Source organism: Cynara cardunculus, assembly GCF_001531365.2.
Source record: "Cynara cardunculus var. scolymus isolate 2C chromosome LG 10, CcrdV1, whole genome shotgun sequence".
In the NCBI taxonomy this organism is placed as follows: Eukaryota; Viridiplantae; Streptophyta; class Magnoliopsida; order Asterales; family Asteraceae; genus Cynara; species Cynara cardunculus.
The window spans coordinates 28,405,844-28,428,036 of NC_037537.1; the positions used below are offsets into that span (position 1 = coordinate 28,405,844).

General features: G+C 35.6%; 3 protein-coding genes across 9 annotated transcripts; all 3 read right to left on the bottom strand.

Moving 5' to 3' along the window:
* Positions 1 to 2,377: 2,377 nt before the first annotated feature.
* Positions 2,378 to 5,857, bottom strand: LOC112519372 (EIN3-binding F-box protein 1-like). The gene is made up of 2 exons (XM_025127445.1): positions 5,553 to 5,857; positions 2,378 to 4,926 (listed from the first exon to the last, which is right to left on the bottom strand). Exons 1-2 carry the CDS (start codon positions 5,566 to 5,568, stop codon positions 2,969 to 2,971), a joined length of 1,974 nt encoding a protein of 657 aa, XP_024983213.1. The 5' UTR covers positions 5,569 to 5,857; the 3' UTR covers positions 2,378 to 2,968.
* A 5,426-nt stretch (positions 5,858 to 11,283) lies between these two features.
* Positions 11,284 to 15,742, bottom strand: LOC112520357. 7 transcript variants are annotated; one of them, XM_025128715.1, is made up of 7 exons: positions 15,702 to 15,742; positions 15,425 to 15,561; positions 14,376 to 14,534; positions 13,347 to 13,596; positions 12,451 to 12,538; positions 12,031 to 12,097; positions 11,284 to 11,561 (listed from the first exon to the last, which is right to left on the bottom strand). In XM_025128715.1, the coding sequence occupies exons 3-7, from the start codon at positions 14,514 to 14,516 to the stop codon at positions 11,508 to 11,510; spliced, it is 600 nt and encodes a 199-aa protein (XP_024984483.1). In that variant the 5' UTR covers positions 14,517 to 14,534; positions 15,425 to 15,561; positions 15,702 to 15,742; the 3' UTR covers positions 11,284 to 11,507. The 7 variants fall into 7 exon arrangements, with proteins under 7 accessions (XP_024984483.1, XP_024984485.1, XP_024984487.1 ...); XM_025128717.1 differs by lacking the exon at positions 14,376 to 14,534 and having other exon boundaries at positions 13,347 to 13,591; XM_025128719.1 differs by lacking the exon at positions 14,376 to 14,534.
* Positions 15,743 to 17,485: 1,743 nt separating this feature from the next.
* Positions 17,486 to 21,789, bottom strand: LOC112520212 (ankyrin repeat-containing protein ITN1-like). Its single transcript, XM_025128510.1, has 7 exons — positions 21,120 to 21,789; positions 20,038 to 20,535; positions 19,320 to 19,472; positions 19,113 to 19,181; positions 18,916 to 18,963; positions 18,407 to 18,840; positions 17,486 to 18,179 (listed from the first exon to the last, which is right to left on the bottom strand). The coding sequence occupies exons 1-7, from the start codon at positions 21,787 to 21,789 to the stop codon at positions 17,565 to 17,567; spliced, it is 2,487 nt and encodes an 828-aa protein (XP_024984278.1). The 3' UTR covers positions 17,486 to 17,564.
* Positions 21,790 to 22,193: the final 404 nt, after the last annotated feature.

The following is a 22,193-nucleotide window of genomic DNA, read 5'->3' on the forward strand; positions in this document are numbered from 1 at the left end:
ATCTTCCTCAAAGATGGACCCTTCATAGCCTTCGTCATATTGGATGCCATTTCTTTAATCTTGTCTTCAGCTTCCATCCTTATGTTCTTATCCATCCTTACTTCTCGTTACGCTCAAGAAGATTTCCTGATATCATTACCCAAAAAGTTGATGATAGGTCTAACAACACTTTTTCTCTCTATAATAACCATGATGGTTGCCTTCGCCGTCAGCTTCTTCGTGTTATACCGTGACAATTTGATCTCGGTACCGATTATCATCAGTGTAGGTGCTGTAGTACCCATCTTTCTATACATGAAACTACAGTTTCCTCTTTTAGTGGATGCGTATCGCTCAACATATGGTAGTAGGTATCTCTTTGGGCCAAAAAAGCGTGTACTTTTCTATCGCAATCCTAGTTTCTAAATGTTGTCGTTGTGACCACTTTCAAGTTGTTCATTATGATCAACCGGTAAGCATTTACACAGTTAGAAAACCTTATCTCTCTTTTTTGATTTGGCCCCATGAAATCAACAACCCTTTCTGGTTGTGCTTCGACCAGGTGTTGCCATGGGTAGTTGACTGTTTTTCGTCTCAGAAAATCGGCACTGGTTTTGCTTTGACTGTTTCTTTGATGGCTTCAAAGCATTGACTCGGACTTGCTGGAGTGGTTCACGAGGGAGACGACAGAGAGGAGACATGATAGAGGCGGTGCGAAGGGGAAGGTTCGGGTGTGCTTTGCCTATTTCCTCGTCCCTGTGTTTGTGTTAGTTTGTACGGTGGTGCAGGGGTGCGTGCACGTGTTGTGGAAGGTGAAAGGGAGAAGCGAGATAAGGAGATGGTGGCTGCAACGAAGGGTTGGCCGGAGAAATGGATTGCGAAAGGAGGAGATCGGTGATATGTAAAGAGAGGACGTTTCAAATACAATCAGAACCAATATATTTTGTGAGGCCTTTAACCTTTAAGTGCAACATATATATTTTGTGAAGTCCTTGAATGCACTAATTACAACGTGGGGCTGGTCCGTTCTGGTCTGCTGCTTGAACATTTTTTTGTGCGGTCTAAACTGAACAAACCATCAAAAAATAATATATATATATATATATATATATATATATATTGTTTTCATGTTATAAGGGTTAACTTTATGGCATAATTAAAAAAAGTTTGTTCAAGACATCATGTTTTTTGTTTTCATTTCTCAATTAACCGCATCATTTAAATTAGCAAAATTTTGAATTCCGTCAAAAATCAAATTCCAAATTCCAAATCGTCATTCAATATTTGTTTAAATCCAATTATTGTTAGTAGATGTGTTTAACCTTTTTATCAACTTGGTCACCGTTAAGATTTTGATTAATGATTAAGCCGTTCTTATCTGCTAATTGAGATTATACATGCCATTGCCAACAAGTAGGCCCAAGTCCTTGTTAAAGCCTTCTGTCCATCCACTTCAGTCTGCTGCAGGCAGCAACCACTGAAACCTTGAGCTGCATGCAGCAAGACGACAACGACAACGACCACTCAGGAGGAAAAGTGGGTTTGCATAAAAGAAATGAATAAACAAAATAAACAATTCAGATTTTGTTTGGTTTGTAATTTGGAATTCAATTTTATATTTTATTTAAAAAATTGATTGGATTTAAAATCACAAGATTTCATTAAAATCCTACAAATACGATATTTAGACATCTCATGGGGGACATTGATATTTCATGGGATTTCGTAGAATTTGTTTATAATAATGTTGAAAACATTAGTTTTGTAATAATCAGTTACTAAAAATATAATTTAATTATTTTGATAAATTGTTCTTATAAACTATTTATAATAAATGGAATTTAGTTCCATTCTAAATCTCACACACCAAAGATCTCAAATCCCTCTAATTTCAAATCCTTCTGCAAAGTCCAAATAGTTAAAACTCTTTGTGTGAATCAATCTATCTATTATAGATTGAAAATATTTATGTTTCGAAAAGTTTTTTCATAGATGAAAGGACCATGTAGTTTAAATGAAAAACTTGACTTTTTACATAAAACTATTTTTATGTCATTAAACCACCACCAAACAGTTATTTATATTCATTGAATAGGCTATTAACAAACATGACATTAACACCTTTAATGCCATTGTATATTTTAAAAGATGTTTTATATATATATATATATATATATATGAGGCCATTCAAGGGAATAATTTGTGAGATCCAATATCAACCATAAATTAAAGATTAATTTAGAAAAATAATAATTTTAATAATTTTAACTTAAAATATTAATTAAAAACATTTTAGGAAAATATGTAAACTATCAAATAATAATAATGATATATAGTATAATAGAAACGAAGAAACAAACATAAAGGAGAAACAACGTAATGAAGATGATCACACAACAGAAGACACAAAACACAAGTAGATATTACAAGTTCCCATCACAAAAGATTACAGACATCTAACACTTGACAAACAAGCATTGCCTCCAAAAACCAGGACTTGGTAAAAGAGAAAAAACAACCATAAACCATGGCTGTCATAGCAGACTTAAAACATCTACCATGCCCAAATCCCACAAGCACAACCAAGGCATCACTACCTCATCAACTGCCGACCCATCGTAACCTTAAACACGCGAACCAACATGAAACGGTAACAGATACCTGACCACAACGACTAGGACCCGTTGCAAGAGGTTGTCTTCAAGAACCAGAACCAAGCATCAGGATTCTCAAGAAGATATAGCTGCCAAGAACAAAGGATCTCATCTGAGAGCCCAAAAATCCTTACAACAGTTGTTTTTTGTGTAAAAAACAACTGTAAAAAAAGAGGTATCAGCCAAATCCCTTGGAAAAAAGAGAGCTCAGAGCTGGATCGCAAAAAGACGCCCATTGCACGGACCTGTAAAAACCTGCACGACTACTGAAACCAACTTTAAGAACTAATTGATAACTGACTGATGATTATCTGATACGGATACCCCATAATAGCTTAAACGAGAATGTCACACTTCCAAATTTGCTCTTCCAGAAGACCAACCGCGTTACTGGTGATTCCACCACATTGCATGATGTTCAGACCAACGAGGGTTTCGCCCAACTTTTTCAAGAACGGTATGCTCTTGTTCGACACTTGACTGCATCTGGAGACGGAGAGAATCTGAAGATTCAGTTGTTCAGCACAAGCCAAGGCTGCAATTGCGAAATCGGTGATTGCTGATTTGGAAACATCGAGTTCCCGAAGCAATAAGCAGTTTTCCGCAATGGCGACCACGCTTGCATCGGTGATCAATCTGCAACTGTCAAGATTCAATACCTCCAGTGTCCCACCATGGACCATAGAGATTTCTGAAACAATCTTGTCGGAAATGTTCACACAGCCGCTAAGATCGACCTTGGTTAGACCAGCCTCGGAGTTCTGAACGAGTGAAGTAAGACCCACATCTGTAATTCCGTGAAGCCCATTCAAAACCACATGCTCAAGCTGGTGGCAAACCCTACCCAACAAAGCCAAGCTAAAGTTTCCAAATCCAGGGCAGTTACGGATGGAGAACGATCTCAGTGAATTGCAAGGAGAAAAAGTCAAAGGAACCGTCATAGGCAAGTCCTTAATTCCTAAACACTTCGCCAAAGAGAGTGTCTTCAATTTACCACAATTTACAAGCAATCCGAAGATTCCAAGTTGTGTAATCTCGTTGCATTCTTCTAGTAAAAGTGTCTCTAGAGACACTGCGGCCTTAGCAAATGACACGATACCATTATCTGATACGAACCCAGATTTACGTACAGAAAATTCCTTCAAATTCGGACAGCCTCTGCCCACTGCTTTGAGCCCGAGATCAGTAACACCACCACAAGAGCTGATTATAAATGAATTCAACTTCTGCAAGCCTTGACCACTGCCCATAACCCAAAAGCCCTTTTCGGTTACGTTACGAAGACCACCTAAACTTAAGTCGGTCAATGCCATACCATAGTGTCCAATAACAGCAAGAGACACATCGCTGATGGTTAAACCGTAAAGCCTTACTTTCATCAAGGAACAAGTTGCTGATGAAACCAAACTAGAAATCCCTTGATCTCCAACTAGAATGCAGTTTTTGATTGAAATCGACTTCAAGTTAAGACAGCTTCGACCGATTGCTTGAAGGCCATCATTCCCAATATTCGAGCAAGATTCTATTGCTAGTGATGTCAGATTAGGACACTTGTTTGCAATGGCGAACAAAGATTTGTCGGAAATTTGAGGGCATTGAGAAAGATCAAGATTCTCCAACAGGGGACACTCATTAGCAATTTCGACAAGACCCTCGTCTCCAATCGAAGATAGATTCCACAAGGTAAGGGATGTAAGAGTAGGACAACCACGAGCAACGGCCTTGAGTCCACAATCCGTCACCTTACTAGCATTGTTTCCAAGAACAGCGAGTTGACTCAATCCTCCACGACTACCTGATCCAACACCAATAGCTGCAAGTCTAACGTCTGTAGCCTTCTTCCCTTTTAGAGACCTTGTGAGACACCCACCACTGTTATCATCTTCGACAATTTCCAGAGAGGAATAAAGTCCATCTTTCTTGATAAATGAGGCAGGGGCAACAGGCACAGCTACTTCAGGTGCTTCCGGTTGAGTCTTTAGGTCAAAACAGATCTCGTCTTTGCGAATGGTGCTTAATAGCATAAGCCAACGCTTCGAAACAGAAGCACATGCGCTTTTCTCTTGACTTCCAGATACCCGTCTGAAAATCTCGAAGAGACATTCATCGGGAAGGACATCAATGGTGGTCTGCTGCTTCTTGAACATTTCTCCACAGAACACAAAGGGAGCAGTGACTCGTGACCTCTTTCGAGGTGGGAAGTAGACGTCGACATGATGACCAAGGGACAAGAAGAGATTCGACTCTTCGGAATTCTGGTATTTTGGCATGCCATGGCAAAGAACATCTTCCCCTGAAAACCAATAAGGATGATCACATAAGTTCAACAAACACTAAAATTTTCAACCTTTTGAAGAAAAGAAGCAAACCCTAATTACAGATCCAAAAGGGTTGCTTAAAATCCTACATAAATCAAACATTTTTCTTGACTAACTACAAAAATCCCAAGATAAATTTCAAAATTACTTCTTTGTTTAATTATTTCTCTATCAGATCATACAAATCCACATAAATCAGGCATAACTAACACCAAATACATGAGTTCTCTTCTAAAGAAGAAAAAAAGCCTTGAAATTTAGGAACTTAAAAGATCAAGATATCCTCCATATCCACAATCAATCAACCATATTCTATTGTTCATAGTCTATAGAAGGATTTATCACATAATCATATGATTCTTATGCAAGTGTTCAGTATACCATCATAAAATTTCACTAAAATAATGAATCATCAATCGTTTCCAAGATGCGATCTTACACAAAACAGTCATAAAAAGTAGTAATCTCAAAAAACCCTCAATAACAAGATCATAAAAAGGTAAAAAAAATCGAAAATTGAACTAGAAAAATAATCAAATTAGGTTAAAAAAACACACCATAAAAATCGAAGTTAAAAGAGATCGATCATAAAGATACTTACCAAATAGCTTCTGCATGAGCCCGATTGAAGGAAAGCCGAAAGAAATCCGAGAGTTAAAACCCCAAAAAACCCTCGATCGAGAGCAAAAAACAGCAGATCAACGAAGAAGAAGAGAATCGAGAGAGGGATAAGCGAAGGATGCATCAAAATCTTGAAGAAATCATATGAGGAAAAGGGAAACCCAGATATGATTTTAGGGCAAAAAGAGGGGTTACGGTGAAAAACGAAACGTATGATAATTAGGCGTTTGATTGTGTGAATTGATTTATACAAACGAGGAAAGAGAGAGAAAGAGATGCAATGAATCCAACCCCCAAATGCTTTGTTTGTGTTCAATGTTTCTTCCTACTCCATTCATTTCCCTATCACGTACCCCACCCTCCCCTCCCAAGTGGTTCAAAAAATAAACAAATCAAATCATTTTAATCGATACTTTGTGCATTTAATACTTTGATTTTTGTATTTTAATTATTTCAAAGTGCTGGTGAAAAGGATTTTTCAAACAACAACTAAAATATGGTGCACCATACACTTCAATTTCACTTGGAATTTAATAATGTATAAATAAGAAAGTGGTAATTATTTGAAAAATAAATAAGTGATTATAGTTTTCTTCTGGTCGATATTCACGGCTTTAACCGTCAAGTACTGGATAATTCTTCATATGATTATGCGAAAGATAGAGAGGTGGTTTCATAACTTTAACAAATATACGACAAACGAGTTCATATGTGAATCCATATATGAACACGTTAATTAGTTCACATGTGAATTATTTTAACTGATTCATATATAAACCAACATATTCACATGTGAATCAGTTAATTAGTTCATATGTGAATCAGTTAATTAGTTTATATGTGAATCACACGGATTCATATGTGAATCAGTTAAAATAGTTCATATGTGAATTACACGAGTTCACATATGAACATGTAGTTCATATGTGAATCATGTAGGTTCACATATGAATTTATTTGCCGTCTATTTGTAAAAGTTATTAAACTACTCACCCCTCTATTTTCCGCATAGCTGCAATTTTTTACCAGTCAAATCCTATTTTAACTGTATGAAAGGTTATGATCACTTCTTTACTTTTCAAATTATTACCACTTCTCAAAATAATCTTTGACTATAAAGACACACACACACACACATCATGATTGTAATAAATAAACCGTCATCATTTTTTATAAATATCTCAATTATTTGGTTTATATAAATTATTAGAGACTCTAGAGATATATAAATTTTATTAATAAAAACAAAATTCGTAAATCACAATCAAGGGAAGTAAGAAATTAATTTCAGTTGATAATGACAGAAGATAGTTATAGGCACGATTCAAGCTTTTGAACTGATTCAGTTAAGAATTTTAAACCTAAAACAAACAAGAAAAGAAAAAAAAAAGTGTTAAAGGGCATAATGTTGGGACTGGTCCATGATTGATTTGGGTTTGATGAAAAGCCGATGTATAAAAGTTCGGATGTTTAAAGTTATTCGTGAAGCAATAATAGACTTAAAAAAACAAAATCAGACATGGTCGTGTTCAGTTCTAGTTTTACGCACCACAAACCATTTAAGAACCAAACCTTTTTTAAGCTATTTGGATCAAGCATCAAATGATCGAACCAATGACTCGTTTAGTTCTTGGGCAGCTTTAATAATTAAGAAAATTATGTATCAAAGTCAAAGTTCATCGGATGTTCACTTATTTTTGTCAACATATACGGATATAGTTCATCTATTTTAAGAAATACAATTTTTGTTTAACACATATTTAATAAGAATATTTTAATGGTAATCAGATATAAAACTATAAGTGAAACATATTAGTAAAAATAAACGTTAAAGGGTTAGTTTGTTTACCTCTTAATAGTTCTATTAAAATGTAGCATCTAAATTGTTAAGAGGTGAATCATGTTTGGTAAAATAAAGTTTATCTTTTAATGGTTCTAAAACCCTCTAAATGATTTTGTATCATGGGCCCCTCTTAACCATTCAACGTCTTAATTTCATTGTAAATAATTAGCAAACAATTATATTTCATTTTGCACTATATCATGAGAGCATCTTMATCATTCTGACCACTTAATCATTATGCATCAAACCATTCAGCAACTGTCAAACAGCTCTGAGACCAAAAACTTAGAAAAAGAAAATTAAAACATGTTATATTTTATCGACAGAAAAAAGTATATATTGTTTTCTATTTACGACGGACTTATCACCAGGTCTTGGTACGATGGTATCCAAGGTATTGGTTAAAACACACAACCAGAAGGTTATGGTATCAAACTTTCTCAATCAGCTATTTTTTTCTAAACCGAAACCAAATTGTTGCATATTGAAAATTGAGCTTTGACTGGCTTAAAGGAATTTTGTGACTGTCACAGTTCAGCCTTGCACCACTAATAACATGATACAATATCTATCTTTGTATACGACACATAAATAAGCTATTTGATGCTAAGGGGATGTTTACCAAACGATAATTGGGCAAACGTTTACTGATAAGAGTCACAACCCTCATTTACCTACACGGGCAAAATTTCAGCCATTAAATGACATAATAAGATTGTTGATAAGCGTCTCTTACCCAGTAAATGGTAACAGGGTAAGATTATCAGATCTTGTCATGCCTCATACTGGTGCCATGATCATCCAGTAAGACAAATGGTCCAATAATTGACCAGATCAGTGTTTTGTAAAAATGACCCTTAAGTGAAAGTGTTCCAAACACAAAAATGTGTATGTTAAGTGTAACTTCTTTATAGCAAGATAATAAATTCTATGATGCGTAACAATTTCAATCAGTAATAAACCATAATAAATACGACATGTAATCTCGATGACAAGAAAGTGCATAACGTTAAACAACTATAAGCCAAAAACAAATCTTGCAACATATCGTTAAAGTTGTTACATATTTAAGTTGAAAAAAAACCGATGTAAAAATGGAAAAGACTGGTAATATGAACTACGTATTTAAGTTGCAAACAATAACAATAAAATCTATAGCCAAACTAATTGTTAGTCCCGAAGGGAATAGCAATAGACATAAAGTAATTGTAGAAGGGGGGTTTGAATACAATTATACAGATTTTTTTCAGCTTTTTAATTCTTATTGATTTATATCAAGAATTAATACACACAGAAATACAAAAGATTGTTGCGGAAGATAGGAAAGKAAAACCTAACCTAAACAATCTTACAAGGAGAAGAACTTTCAAGAACAACACAGAGAGTTCTTGAAAGGAAATGAAGAACACTAAGAAGTTCTTCGCACACAGGAGAGCAAGGGAGTAGAAGAGAATAGCCGATTGCTTTTAGAATTCACTAAGTAATCTTGCAAAAGCCAGTTATGTGCATGGGAGATGCACACTGCCTTTTTATACTACCTTCAGCATTTAATGCATGGGGACACTTGTCACTTGAGGATAAGAAGGCAGAGGTTGACTTGACCAATGTTAATATCTCATTTTCATCGTACACAGCGTGCATACAACACAGTTCATGCAGAGACAAACTTTGCAGAGATATGGTCAGTCTGTAGGAAGATCTCCTTTGGATGGATATGTAGCTTCAAGCAGCTACTTACAAATCTTCGGTCCATGAAAATTTTCAATCTTCGGTCCATGAAGATTTTCAATCTTCGGTCCATGATCTTCAATCTTGAGTTCATGAAGATTTTCAATCTTTGGTCCATGATCTTCAATCTTGAGTTCATGAAGATTTTCAATCTTCGGTCTATGAAGATCTTCCTTCAATCGGCTTGTGGCTTCAAAATATTTTCAATATGCATTTCAGCTACTTCGGAGTCTTGGTGTGTATATTAGACAGTTGATCCACAACACCGCATCGGTGACCTTCTGTCTTCACATCGGCTAGTCTTCGATTTTGCCAATGGCTTTAAGTATGTACCAAAACACCAATATACAAAGAACCAATAACTACTAAGTGTTGCTAAGGTAGAGGAACAGATCAGTGGGTCATCACCAAATCAATAGGTGACCCAACACTAATTATCAATTGTTTTTCTATAAGAATACATCGAATTCATAAAAGTAATAGCTCCAAACAATAACAAACTATTGATCATGACAATACATCAGGACAATTAAATCAATAACTCAAATTTTCGTGAAACAAACGATAAAACTATCAAGTTGAATTCTAAAAGATCGATTTTTCTATTTAAAATCGAAACTGAACTAACTAAACCAGCTAAATTGGCTCGATCAGTTTTTTGATCTGACAGTTCGGCCTTACACACCCCTTAACTAGCTTGATAGTATATTCGCGTTAGCTCTTTAATTACCAGTTTTGATTACAAATGCAGGCCAAAGATCTAACATGTTAGATAATATATAAAAGTATTTTTGTTCAAAAGATAAGTTAACTAATATTATGTGGTCGCTTTTCAAACATTAAATTCACAATGCGACTGTTAAGCAGTTTCTTAATAACATGATAATAAATTGATGACGAAAACAATTTTGAACGATGATGGATCTTTAAAATATGAGTGACAATGTAGTATATGGTTTAAAACAATTTTATGTAGATTTTTTTGTAACAGAAAATCCGTCCATTACGTATTAAAGCTCCCAACAATCCTACGTACAAAACGACTAGTCATCGAAGTCTGTCTTATATCATTTTAATTTTAAAAACAAATATTTTATTAGAACGGTCTCTCTGTCTTTAACTGTTGAGAATTTCGGTGTTGTGATTACAATCACTTGAATAGTTCTTGGATCATGTATCTATTGCACTTTCAAAATACTATTTGACCCTTTTAGCCTTAGGTTTCACGAAATTAATATTGTGATAATCCAAGAATCACTCTCATTCTTAGGCAAAAACTCGAGCATAATACACACAATATATTTACAAGAGAGATCGATGGTTACGAGGTAGTTAAGTAGTTAATAGATAACAACTGCAAAATAGTTATAACTACTTGTGATAAATTTGAAACATATCGGAAGGTGACTCAGAAGCTCTAAATCAGAAAGATCATAAGCCGACTCAAAAGCTCTATGTCAAACGGATCAAAAGACTCACGAGCTCTGAGTCTTAACCCTTCTCAATCAGAAAGGACCATCTTTAGGGGCGTGGCCCCTTGGACCCCACAAGGGTACGTATGCCCCCGCCTTATAGTGATCAAAGGTAATAGGGGCAGGGTTTGTGAGTGTGTACTTCACATCTCCTAGCTCACGTTATAGTTGCCTTATCACCTAGTAGACCCATCGTAAATCATAATTACACTAAAATGTTTGATGACACTAAGAGCATTTCCAACAACAATTATGCTATATTTGCTCTCTCTTCTTCCTAATTTGGATATTTCTCCATTCTGTCCCTTATTTTTCTCTATCTTAGATAAGAATTTAACATAGATGTTGAAGTAAAATTTTACCTAAATCTCCAAAAATTTAAAATATTATGGCTGTTGGAGATGCTCTAAATTCTAAATTCACAATGATTTAGTTTGGTGATAAAAAAAAAACTAATTTTGATGTTTACTGCTTATTTTGGTTTGGGTTTGTTGTCAACCATCTAGAAGGTCGCAACATACCTGACTTGCCTCTCACATGATCATTATGTTGGGATAGGCAATATGGGTCGGTTCGGATTGCCGATTACAAACCCTTTTTGGACAAATGAGGCATGTCCGGTTCCATCTCAAAACCAATCAGAAACGAATTATTTTCAAACCAAGCTCAGGGGCAAACCCATCTAACTGAACACAACGTTTATAAACCCAAAATAATGTAGATTTTGTGGCTACATTTTCTCAGGATGAATTGATTTCTAAAAACTGTAATGAACCCCAGTTCTTAGGTTCAGACCAGCCGAAACAAACACAAACTCTGCACAACGATATCAACTAAATAATCATGTTGCAGTTGGCTGAAAAAAACATCGATCCCTTCATCTTGCAGCGATTCAGTCATACAATCCCTCTTCTTCCCAGACATCCACAAGAAAATTCACCATTTCCTGCATGATTTTGGAGTCATAAAAGAGTAATGCAGCAACCAAGATGGGTGATCATGGATATATCTCCCCATGTTGGAATTAGTATGGATTTTGTTGCCAAATTACCATAAAAAGATATTCGATTCGAGTGATTGTGTTCTTGAACCACCACACTTGGTTTCTCATTGTAAACAAACAATTGGTTTTTGTGAAATTACTGGAAAAACACAATAGTTTGCAAAAATTATCGATTTTGGACAAATCAAGGAAGTGAGGGCATTAGCGTATGTGCAATTTTTAGTCCAAAATCATTCTTTCTTGCAAAAGATGGTGTTTTTTTGCATTTTCATAAGAACGAGTGTGTTTACAACAAAAATTGTTCATAGTCTAGTTTGAGATTAAAGCTTGAAAAATAACTCATTAAAAAATATATGCATCTCTTTTCTAAGGAAATAGATAATAGGACATACAACACAGGAGGAAGACTTACTCGTAGAGGAACCGGCCGTGGAAAAGGCTTGTTGGTCCCAAGCAAATTATCATAAGTTGCTTTCCAACTACACAAACATATAACCATATGATGATATGATGTTCTTTCAGTAAATAATCCCAAGGGGGGGGGGGGGTAAGTTACCAAGGGTCAATGGCCCAATAGACCAGGAAGTCAAGCATTCAAACCGCACTAATGGCGAAGAACGTGTGTGAGTATTTGTGGTATATGAATATTAGGGTTAGGTTCAAGGGAAAACCACAAAAAAAAAATGAAAAACTGAGAAACACCTTGGTAACCGTTCATTTGGACGGTATGCAAATGTGCTAACAAGTAATGCGTAAGCAATTTGTCCGGTATGCACATGTGCATAACATGCACACTTGAATAAGCAAATTAACAAATTATTTAAGTTCTCACTTTATAGCAGGTTCTTGAGCTTTTTTGCGGTGGCCAGACACCTTCTCTCCAATCCATTGTTGCCTTGTCTGATTCCAAAGAAGACGACCTGCAAAAACAGCAAATCCAGGACCATCAAAACATGAAATTGGCAGACTATTTTTTTGTTTTATAGGTGACCATGGTTCTTGGGGTTTGGGCCAACTTGCGCGCACCTCGACTAATCTCATGGTACCGAAGATAACAGCCAGGAAAATTCCCAATGATCATAAGGAGACTAAATCTGGCGACCAGTGGAGAGGAGCCACAAGGCCTAGCCTTCATTTGACGGTTGAATTTGGCGACCAATGGAGAGGTGAGATTAGTATCCAGACAGGTAGGACAGAACAGTTGTTCAGCTTTCGTTAAGACAGAAATGGACATGACATAACACATAAAATGACCAATTTACCCCTAATGGGTTGTTTTTATCTTTTATTTGTTTTGATTAATTTATGTAATTATAATAAAATAAATATTTTTATAACAAAATATACCATATAGAAAGTTTTCATCAAGACGATTAAAATGACACCAAAATAAAAAAAAATTATGTAGCTTTCAATTTTTATTTTATACCTTTTCTATATTGTTTTATTATTATTAATATTCAATAAATTACATAAGATAACCAAAATATAGGAAACGTAAAAGTCTTGCCAAACATGGAACAGTAATCCCTGTTTTATTTTGTCTTGTCCAGTGTACCAAACGCACCCTTACGGTTGACTATTTTTTTGCCACTAGTATTGGTTGGCAAAACTAGTCCCCATCCCACACAAAGACCTCGTTTTTCAAATTTAAGTAGATGAAACACGATAGTCTAATAAATGTAAATGATTTTAAAAACTCACATTATTGAGTAACAGATGACATACCACGATTTACAAATTCAGGAGGATTGCTTCCGGAACTACAATGGCCATCTAGGGTCGGGTTTGAAAGGCTAACCGAAGAGGCACTTAATTGTGACTGAGCTGCACTATTATCCATCTCATATGTGCTGCTACTCCAAAAGTCTTGTACCATGCTAGCTTTATTTGTGGCTGAATCGTTTTTAGAAGCTCCAGTTGTCTTTTTACCAGTGGTCATAAATGGGACCTTAGGACATCCAAGACAACCTCTGCTCTGTTGCGAATAAGGTTTACAACCATAAAAATGATTAGGATAAACTAAAAAAAGTCTCAGCCTGATAACCAAAAAATGCTATTAATTGTTGACAAAGTACATATAATATTTCTATAAAAACCAGATTGTAAATATATTGGAGTATATTTATGATGGGGGATTGCTTTCTAATTGTTCTATGTTTGTAGCTTTAGAAGGTTATATACAGTACAGGCAGTTACATAAAGCCAAACTGGCATGCAGTTTTTGGTTACAGCCCCTTACTGTGTGCACGTAAAGCACCATAATGTGCCACGAAATGAGCAAACTCCCACGTCTTATTTCACTATTAACTTCAGCTTTCCAAATCAAATGCAATATGCATATAGAATATACAGACTGAAAGGAAAGAAAAAACTGCGAATTGCAGACAAACACGCAGATGAACCAATCATATGTTGGATAAAAAACTAACCCAAAGCGTTACCTTCTGATAGTGATTTTATCATCAAAGAGAATTTACAAGAAATGGTATACATATAGCAAAACAATAACATAGTTCTTTTTAAGAAAAGAAAACAAAGCAAAAGAGGATAATACGTTATAAGCTAATATAATTGAAACCCATGGCTAAGAACTCATTAAGCTTCCCACACAGATTTTGTTTATACCCATATCCACCCAAAAGAGTTCAATATAGATCATACATCTATATTATCAACCATACCTTGTGTCATTGTATAATTAGTAATCTAATTAATCGACTGTTTGAGGTTTTTGAGCAAACATGAAAAACTTACATGGAAAAGAGACCTGAGTTTATCCTTCAAGTTTTCCATCACCCAATGCATTAGAGCACAATAAGTTTCAGAAACCAGACAGAAAAAACTCTTTCCTACGAGTCTATGCAATTGACAGAATGAACATAAGTTCATATACATGCTCTCTTGTATAATTTCCTGATTCAGAACAAAACAATTTACGTATAGGGTATAGAAACACAATCTCTTCATCACAACAGGTTAAGCATGAACAAAAGATATATCACCCCAAAACCACATTTTCTTTGTTTAATTATTACTTTTGCTTACACAAGAAGCAAACCATCAGATTCCAAAAACAATAAAAAGTTAATCTTAAAGCCAACTACATAGGTAAAGCTATTTGGTTGTTAAATTAAACAACAAGGTAAAGAATATAAGAGATCAACCTCCTTTCAAACTAACCTTAATAAGACAACTGTTTGGAGAAGAACCAACATGAAAAGTCCCCAATTTTCTGGTTTATCCTCTAATCCACTAAGGGCCTGTCTGTTAGCAGCTTTATGAGCTTAATGAGGCCTGCAGCTTATTCGATCATCTACTCATAACTGTTTGGTGGTGGCTTATTAAGTAAGCTTCTAGGGGGAGATTTATGCAGAAAGCTAAGATTTTCCAAACTTGACCCTCCCAATTAAAAAACACACTCCTTCCATTCCATCTATGGAAAACCTCTCCCAAACAAAAACCTTCCCATTCTATATAGGATGATTAATTCATACAAACAACATGTCTTAATGGAAAAATGAATCATGATTACGTAAAACCCCTAGAATTACACATGTAAAGATAATAAAACTCCCCCTTCTCCCATGTTAATTAACACCTCCAGCCCTCACTTTTGCAGTACCTCTTCTGTCCATTTAAATCAATTTTGTTTCTTCAAATTATTATTTTTATAAATTGAACACACAAGCTACCAAATATCTAAGCAAGATAAAGTCATCGCGATTATATGTTACCAGAGGCAATACATCAGATAGCGAAAGTTCAATTTTTCGCCCAAAAATGGCGAGAGAGAAGAGACTAACCCCATGAATGCAAGAATTTGGAAGAATTAATAGCTGATTGATCTGAAAGTTCGCATCCAAATATCACAAATATAGAGTATCAAAGTAACGCAATGAATCGCCGAACAATAAATCGAGTAAGGGGTGAACAGTAAAACCTGCAAAATCACCACACACACACACACACAAATCAAACAGAAATCCCAAACTCTAATCCAATCATTCTTCACCGATTTCCAAGATTCGTAGATTCGTTTGACAAAATTAGAAATCGAATCGAGAGGAAGAGGCTTCGGACCTCTCGAAGAACATGGTTGCGATGGTTATCTCGGCTGCTGCAAAGCCATTAGCCATCCGCTTTTCTCACATCAAATTGAATAAATTACAAAAACATCCTTAAACTATCTGCTACTCTACATAATCACCCCCTTCTACTCCCTGAACCCATCTCATCCCTCATCATTTCATCTTGTATCCTCCTCAACCCTATTCTTTTTTTCCAAAAAAAACATAAATAATTAAACAGAAGGGTTACAAGTTGCAGTAGGTCAAAGCTCCAAACATTATCAAAGATAAGAACTATACGTAAATATTTGTTGTATATAATTCAAAAATATATAAATTATTAGCAATAAAATGTATATAACAAAAAAAAAAATGAAGCATGATCATAGGACCATGCACAGTAAGGACCGGTTATTGGCCTAACCCTAGTAAGGTCCTTTAAGACCGTCAATCATGAGACATTTACGATGTTAGGTCAAAAAGATCGGTTAAAGCATAACCCATAACTTATTTAAGATGAATTACACTACAATGGATTGGGATCATGAGCGATTAAGGGCTAGTTCTGAATATATCTAGACATCATCGATAGCCATCTAATCATGTCGGTATATTATACTGATACGTGTAGGTTTTTCCATATTTCGAGTGAGATTGTCTCAACAAAGTGAGTAGAAAACCTTTTAAAGGCGAATAGGATGATATAGATTGGTCTTTTTATGAGGCTATGTTAAGAGACTTGGAAAAGAAATCAATTCAGGAATCATTTTTCCCTTTAAGGTCCATTAATGTCGATTTTCCAAAATTCAAGGACTATTTCTGTAATTCACGAGATTGACAGCGTGTTTTTATAATATTTGGAAATTAAATCCCCATTTGACGTGAGTCCCACTTTTTATTATTTGTGTGACGAGAGAATTGATATTTGATAGCTAAAAAGACAAAGAGTCTCATAATCGAACTTTTCCACGTTGTTCCACTGATAAAATTAAAGATACTTTCGGTTATCAAAATGTTTTTGAATTAAATAAAATTTGTTAAAGAAATTTGACTTTGAAAAAATTATAATAAATTTTATCAAGTTTGATCACATCGGAATGTAATTTGTTAAAGGAATTTAAATCTATCTATTTGGTTTACGTAATGTAGCTTTTGAAATTAGAATGAAACATTGGTAAATGACCAAAATACCCTTTTCGAAAATTCTGAAACCGAAATCCAACTACTATCGTTAGACGATGGTAGTCATCGGTGGTTTAGACTGACAAAGGTCGGCGGTGGTTCAGACCATGGATGGTCGGCGGTGGTTCAAACGGATGGTCGGTGATGGTTGGCGGTAGTTCAGACCGTTGGTGGTTCAGAACAATGGTGGTCATCAGTGGTTTAAATCAAGTAGGAAATATGAGAATAATTGTCTTTTTGAGAAAATGGGATGTAATAAAATTGAATTCCTTCTCCGTTGTGATTGAATGACTAAAATCCATGAATGATGGAATGTGTAGAATTCAATTACATTCCATAAGTAAAACCAGATGATTTCAATTCTTCCGAATTCTATCATATAATCCTGCAAAATATATCAGATTTTTATTTATTTATTTGATACTTACATTCCCTCCTGATATTCATTTGATTGATGGATATGAATATAACATATGAATTTAAGACGGGTATTTTTATGCGAAAAGACGGATAAGAAAATAGAACTTGTGTCCACCAAGAGATTACCTAAAAAATGTAGACGAAACCTACAATCACATGATTTAGCATGATATTTGTAATCTTGGATTGATGATAAGAAAAAAAGGCCATCATTTTGAATGCGTCACTGTACCAGTCTCACGACCATCAGAGAAGAGATCATCAATAAGAAAACTTAATAAAATGGACGATCATTTTGCCTACCAAAAAGTCCTCGACCATACGTACACGAGATTAGTTCCACAAGAAGAGGAAATTGTAACGTAACAAAACAAGTAACCGGTAAACACGACAACGCAGCTATTGGGATCAGAATCCAATCCTTTCCCTGCCCAAACAAAAGATACAACGATGCACCGAATGCTATCATCATCGAGGTTGTGGACAGAAACAATGTCGCGAGACCCATTATTAGCCTCGAGGGTAACGTGAAGAGAAAATCTTGTTCCGCATAACGAGCAGTAAGGATGGATAAGAATAGTAGCAACGATGTGGTAGATGTGAAGAGCGAGATTGCGTCTGCTACAGCAAATATTAGGAAAGATAGTTCTTTTGCGTAAATTGGATGGCCTGTTTCGCCGTTGTTACCACCTGGTACTGTAATGGCTGCCGCGAAAACTATTGTTGTAATGAGTCCGGCGGTTACCGTATATGAATCGGCGGTCTTTTTCATCCATTCTTCACCATCTCTCACTAGTTTCTTGTGTTCTTTCGAGAAAAGCATCTCGGGTGTCTGCTCGAAGGAGTTCTTTTCGGTTTTGTACTTCGGATGAACAAATGCCTCTACTTCCTGCAGTTTCAAATTTGATTCAGACATACAAGCAATTATAAGTATGATCACAAATGAATGCAAGTAGCAGCAGCAAAGCCAATTTCTGTACTCAAACTTATAAACAAGCTTCATAACAAGGAAATCTTTTGAATTTTGTTTAACGTACTTTCAAATTCTTCATTTTGGTACCTCAGATGTACAGACCACACGGGTCATATATACGGAAAGAAAAAGAAATTTCTTACCTTAAACCATTGCAATTCCCGCTGCATTTGCAAAGCTGCGCCAGAAACAAGATTGAGTTTCTGTGGAGGTGCCAATTTTCCGGCCAGATGCAAGAGGTTATTGTTGTAGGAGTCCTTAAGGGTCTTGTGAAAATGCTTATGGTCACTCATTTGATACGTTAGATTGTAGACCTTTTCACACCGATGCAGTATAGCCAATTGGATCATGAAATGTCCGCTTTTATCGCTGTACCAAATTGCTTGCGGAAATGTATCAGCAATCTCCTGAACAACCTCATAAGCACCGTTGCTTGCAGCCTCAACGATGGGATTAGAATAATGGATGCTATTTGAATGGAGATTTAACGCGCTGATTTCTTGACACAAACATTTCACAAGTTCAAGAGCTTGATGATGGTCCAGTTTTATCTTCTGAATGTATGTAATACGTGGCACTAGATTCAAATAAAGATTCAAGAATTAGCCATTTTAAGTTGATTTATAGTTCAAGAAGGAATCATGATACTTACCCATCCTACCCACAACTTTCCAGATAACAAAACTGATCTCTTGAAGAACTACACCATAACGAAAGTTTCATTTTGTTAGAAACACGTAGAATTTACCCATTTGTGTAGTTAATTCTTTCGTTTTGTGAGATAAAATCAGACCCACGAAACAGATATAAAAACGAACGATTTCCATTGACGAAAAGTTTGTAGCAAACCTGAATTCAAGAAGTTCATCTCCCCCTGGTGCTTGTTTGAGTTTAAGTTCTCCAACTTCAGAGGAACATCTGCAATAAGGAACAAAACATACAAAAAGACTTACTTGTTTTGACCATTTAACATTATCCTAAAATGAAATCTTTATATGATGCAACACAAAATGAAACATTATGAAGGTTAAACGGCTAAAAGGAATAAAACATTACGTTTATAGATTAAGCTATCGAAGAAACTCAGGCGGCATCCGCTCTCAAAGGCATCTGCTTTTCTTGCTATAGCCATCAATGGAGCATCGACATTATCAGATGGTATTGTTGTAGCTAAATCAGGATAGCGAGTGACTAAATCGAGTGCAATATCTGTCAAAATAAAATACGGAAGAAAAAACAATTAACATTTCAGTCATGTTAGTTCGCTAGAGGGAAGTTCCGTTAGGAACCAAAATTGATTGAGACCACAGCATTCCACGTGTCCCTATTCAGGATGAATATTCATTGTGAAGTGTTATTCATCATGAATCACACATTCAGGATGAATATGTTATAACATTTATGATGGATAAAACTTTCATATTCTTGATGAATATGCTTTCATGCTGCGGGCAGTTTCCAGGTTCCTTATCAATTTTTGGTTCCTAACCGAACCTGCCCCTAGTTGGCTGCTACTACTTGTAACTAAGTTTGAAGGGACAGCTTCAAACTTGAGAACTGGGGAACCAGCTATTCTTGCTTTATTCACGATGACTCGTGATAGATATTCACGATGAAAATTATTAATTATAAAATAGATGATAAAAATTCATTATATCATGAATTATGAAAATGCATGATATTCATGAAGAATAATATTCATGATTACTGAATATTCATCATGAATAATAGATGAAATAGTTGGTTCCCAGGTTTTCAAAATATTTATGCTTACCAAAATATCCTGCAAAAATAACATTAGACAAAAGTGTAACGCCCATGTTGCCGATGAATGTATTAGGATATTGGTTGGCTTTCGTGACACCCAATAAATACAAGAATGTATCTTTATGAGAATTGATAAGAGCACGATGAATGGGCAGTAAGCCATCTACATCCTCGGCATACAACAACTTATGGTTTTTATTCACCAAGATCTTCACAGCCGTGGTGTTGCCAACAACAGCTGCAATGTGAAGAGGTGTGTATTTTTCCGAAGAAGTTAGCATTTTTACGAGTGCTTTAGGTGATATCTTCTCCACCAATTTCTCGACAAAGGTAATGCCTTGCTTCCCTGTCCCGACTGCAATGTGAAGAGCTGTGAATCCATATTTATTGATATTGGCTGTGACTGCTTCTTCATCTTGATCGATAAAATCTTGTGCATCTTCCCAGTCACCTCTAAGAGCGGCTTTATACAGCGGCAGGTATGCATTTATCTTCGTAGTTGTTTCTGTCAAACAATTGTTCAAAATGCCATTACGAAGAATAATATGTACGCATAGTAAAATCACACACACACACACACACACACACATATATATATATATATATATATATGGGCTATTTAGCTTAATGACCTTCAGATGCAGGCTTTGCAAAAAAAGACCCTCTAAGGTATTTCTAAGTTTTAACGGGGGCAAGGATGTTTAGAAGAGTGGCCAATTTTGAACCAAGAGAGAGTCAGATGAATTTAGGGGTAAGAATACATGGAAAGAACGGAGGCTGCAACAAATATTGAAAAGAAAGGGCCAAAATTTAGAAGAAGAGGGACTCCAAAAATATGGAATCTAAAGGAAAATGACAAATAGATAAAGACAAAACAGAAAGTAGTTGTTGACTTCAATTGCATAATTTATCGATCAGATTACTATCATCTTGCAATTTTTATCAAATCGATTCAGTTTGGAACAACAGGACCTAGCAAGAACAATCTAATCTAATTGAATGGTTCAATGATCTTGAATTGAGAATCGCTTAACATTTACATGCTGATGAAAACAAATCTCAAATTCGAAAACATAAAGTTATATTTACCTTGTAAGAAATCAGCCATCTCAGCTAAATCCATGGAACGAAGTTTTGGCGAATCGCCGTTCCAGCTTTCCTCCGGGAACACCAAGCTATCTAACCCCCGTGATTTCCTAAACCGAGAGTTAAATTGGCTATCGGCGGCCGGAATCGCCGAATCCCCTTTCAGATCGATTTGTTGCGATACACCACGAAGTGGAGCCGGCAGAGACCTCGAATGCGGAGTAGATCTCATCAAAGCACCGTCGAGTTTCCATTCTCCTCCACTAATTTCTTCTTTTGTAACTAGTGATGTTCCAAATTGGGGGTTTAACGAACCATAAGAAGCTTCTAGATGTACCCAAACATCTTTGGCAGTTTTGTGGCCAATCGTGTTGGCGAGTACAGCTTCACTTAAGGAACCTAAAATCCATCCTCGGAGAAGCGCGTCGGACCTCCGCCACCACTGAGCGTTGTCCGGCTTAGTCTCCGGTGGTGGTTCGAGTGTACCGTCGATAAAACCGAGCATGTCATGACCTTCTAGGAGACAAAGCATCTGTGTTTTCCATATAGGGTAGTTGTCGTGGCCGGAAAGCTTAACGGAGATAAAAATGCTGACATTGACGGTGTGGGGATATGGGTATGCTGCTGCTGCTTCGTCTACCATACTAGAAGACGATGATTTGGTGGAAGCCATGATAATTTTCAAAGGTTTGTCTTTGAAAGTGATCTCATCTCTACCCCATTTATGCCCTACCAAATTCATATGTTAAACGTGTATTTGCAATTAGCGTAAATTACCGTTACATTTAGCGTAAATTACCGTTACAATTAGAGCATTTTTGAAACTATATAAAAGCAATTATTTAAAATAAACTAGAAAGGTAATTATGTAATGTAACGAGATAAATTTTGATTTTAATGTTTTGTTTTATTTCGTCCCTATAGATGTTTTAATATGGTTTTTATGTGGTTTTAAGAAATGGATAATGTATTTATTTTTGAATAAAATATAAATTTAAATATTATAAAATTTCAAAAATAAATATATCAATATTAATATCAAATTAACTATTTAAAAGTTTTTGTTTTTTTGTATAA

Bases quoted from the DNA above. Each gene is read 5' to 3' on its own strand.
- LOC112520357 (XM_025128715.1), bottom strand. From the start codon at position 14,516: ATGTATATGAACTTATGTTCATTCTGTCAATTGCATAGACTCGTAGGA. The intron at 12,539-13,346 runs GTATGTCATCTG...CTGTTTTTGCAG, and splicing joins TCCTGAATTTGTAAATCGTG to GTCGTCTTCTTTGGAATCAG. The intron at 12,098-12,450 runs GTGAGAACTTAA...ATGTTTGTGTAG, and splicing joins GCTCAAGAACCTGCTATAAA to TTGGAAAGCAACTTATGATA.
- LOC112520212 (XM_025128510.1), bottom strand. From the start codon at position 21,789: ATGGCTTCCACCAAATCATCGTCTTCTAGTATGGTAGACGAAGCAGCA. The intron at 20,536-21,119 runs GTAAATATAACT...ATTGTTTGACAG, and splicing joins GATGGCTGATTTCTTACAAG to AAACAACTACGAAGATAAAT. The intron at 19,182-19,319 runs GTAATGTTTTAT...TCCTTATTGCAG, and splicing joins CGATAGCTTAATCTATAAAC to ATGTTCCTCTGAAGTTGGAG.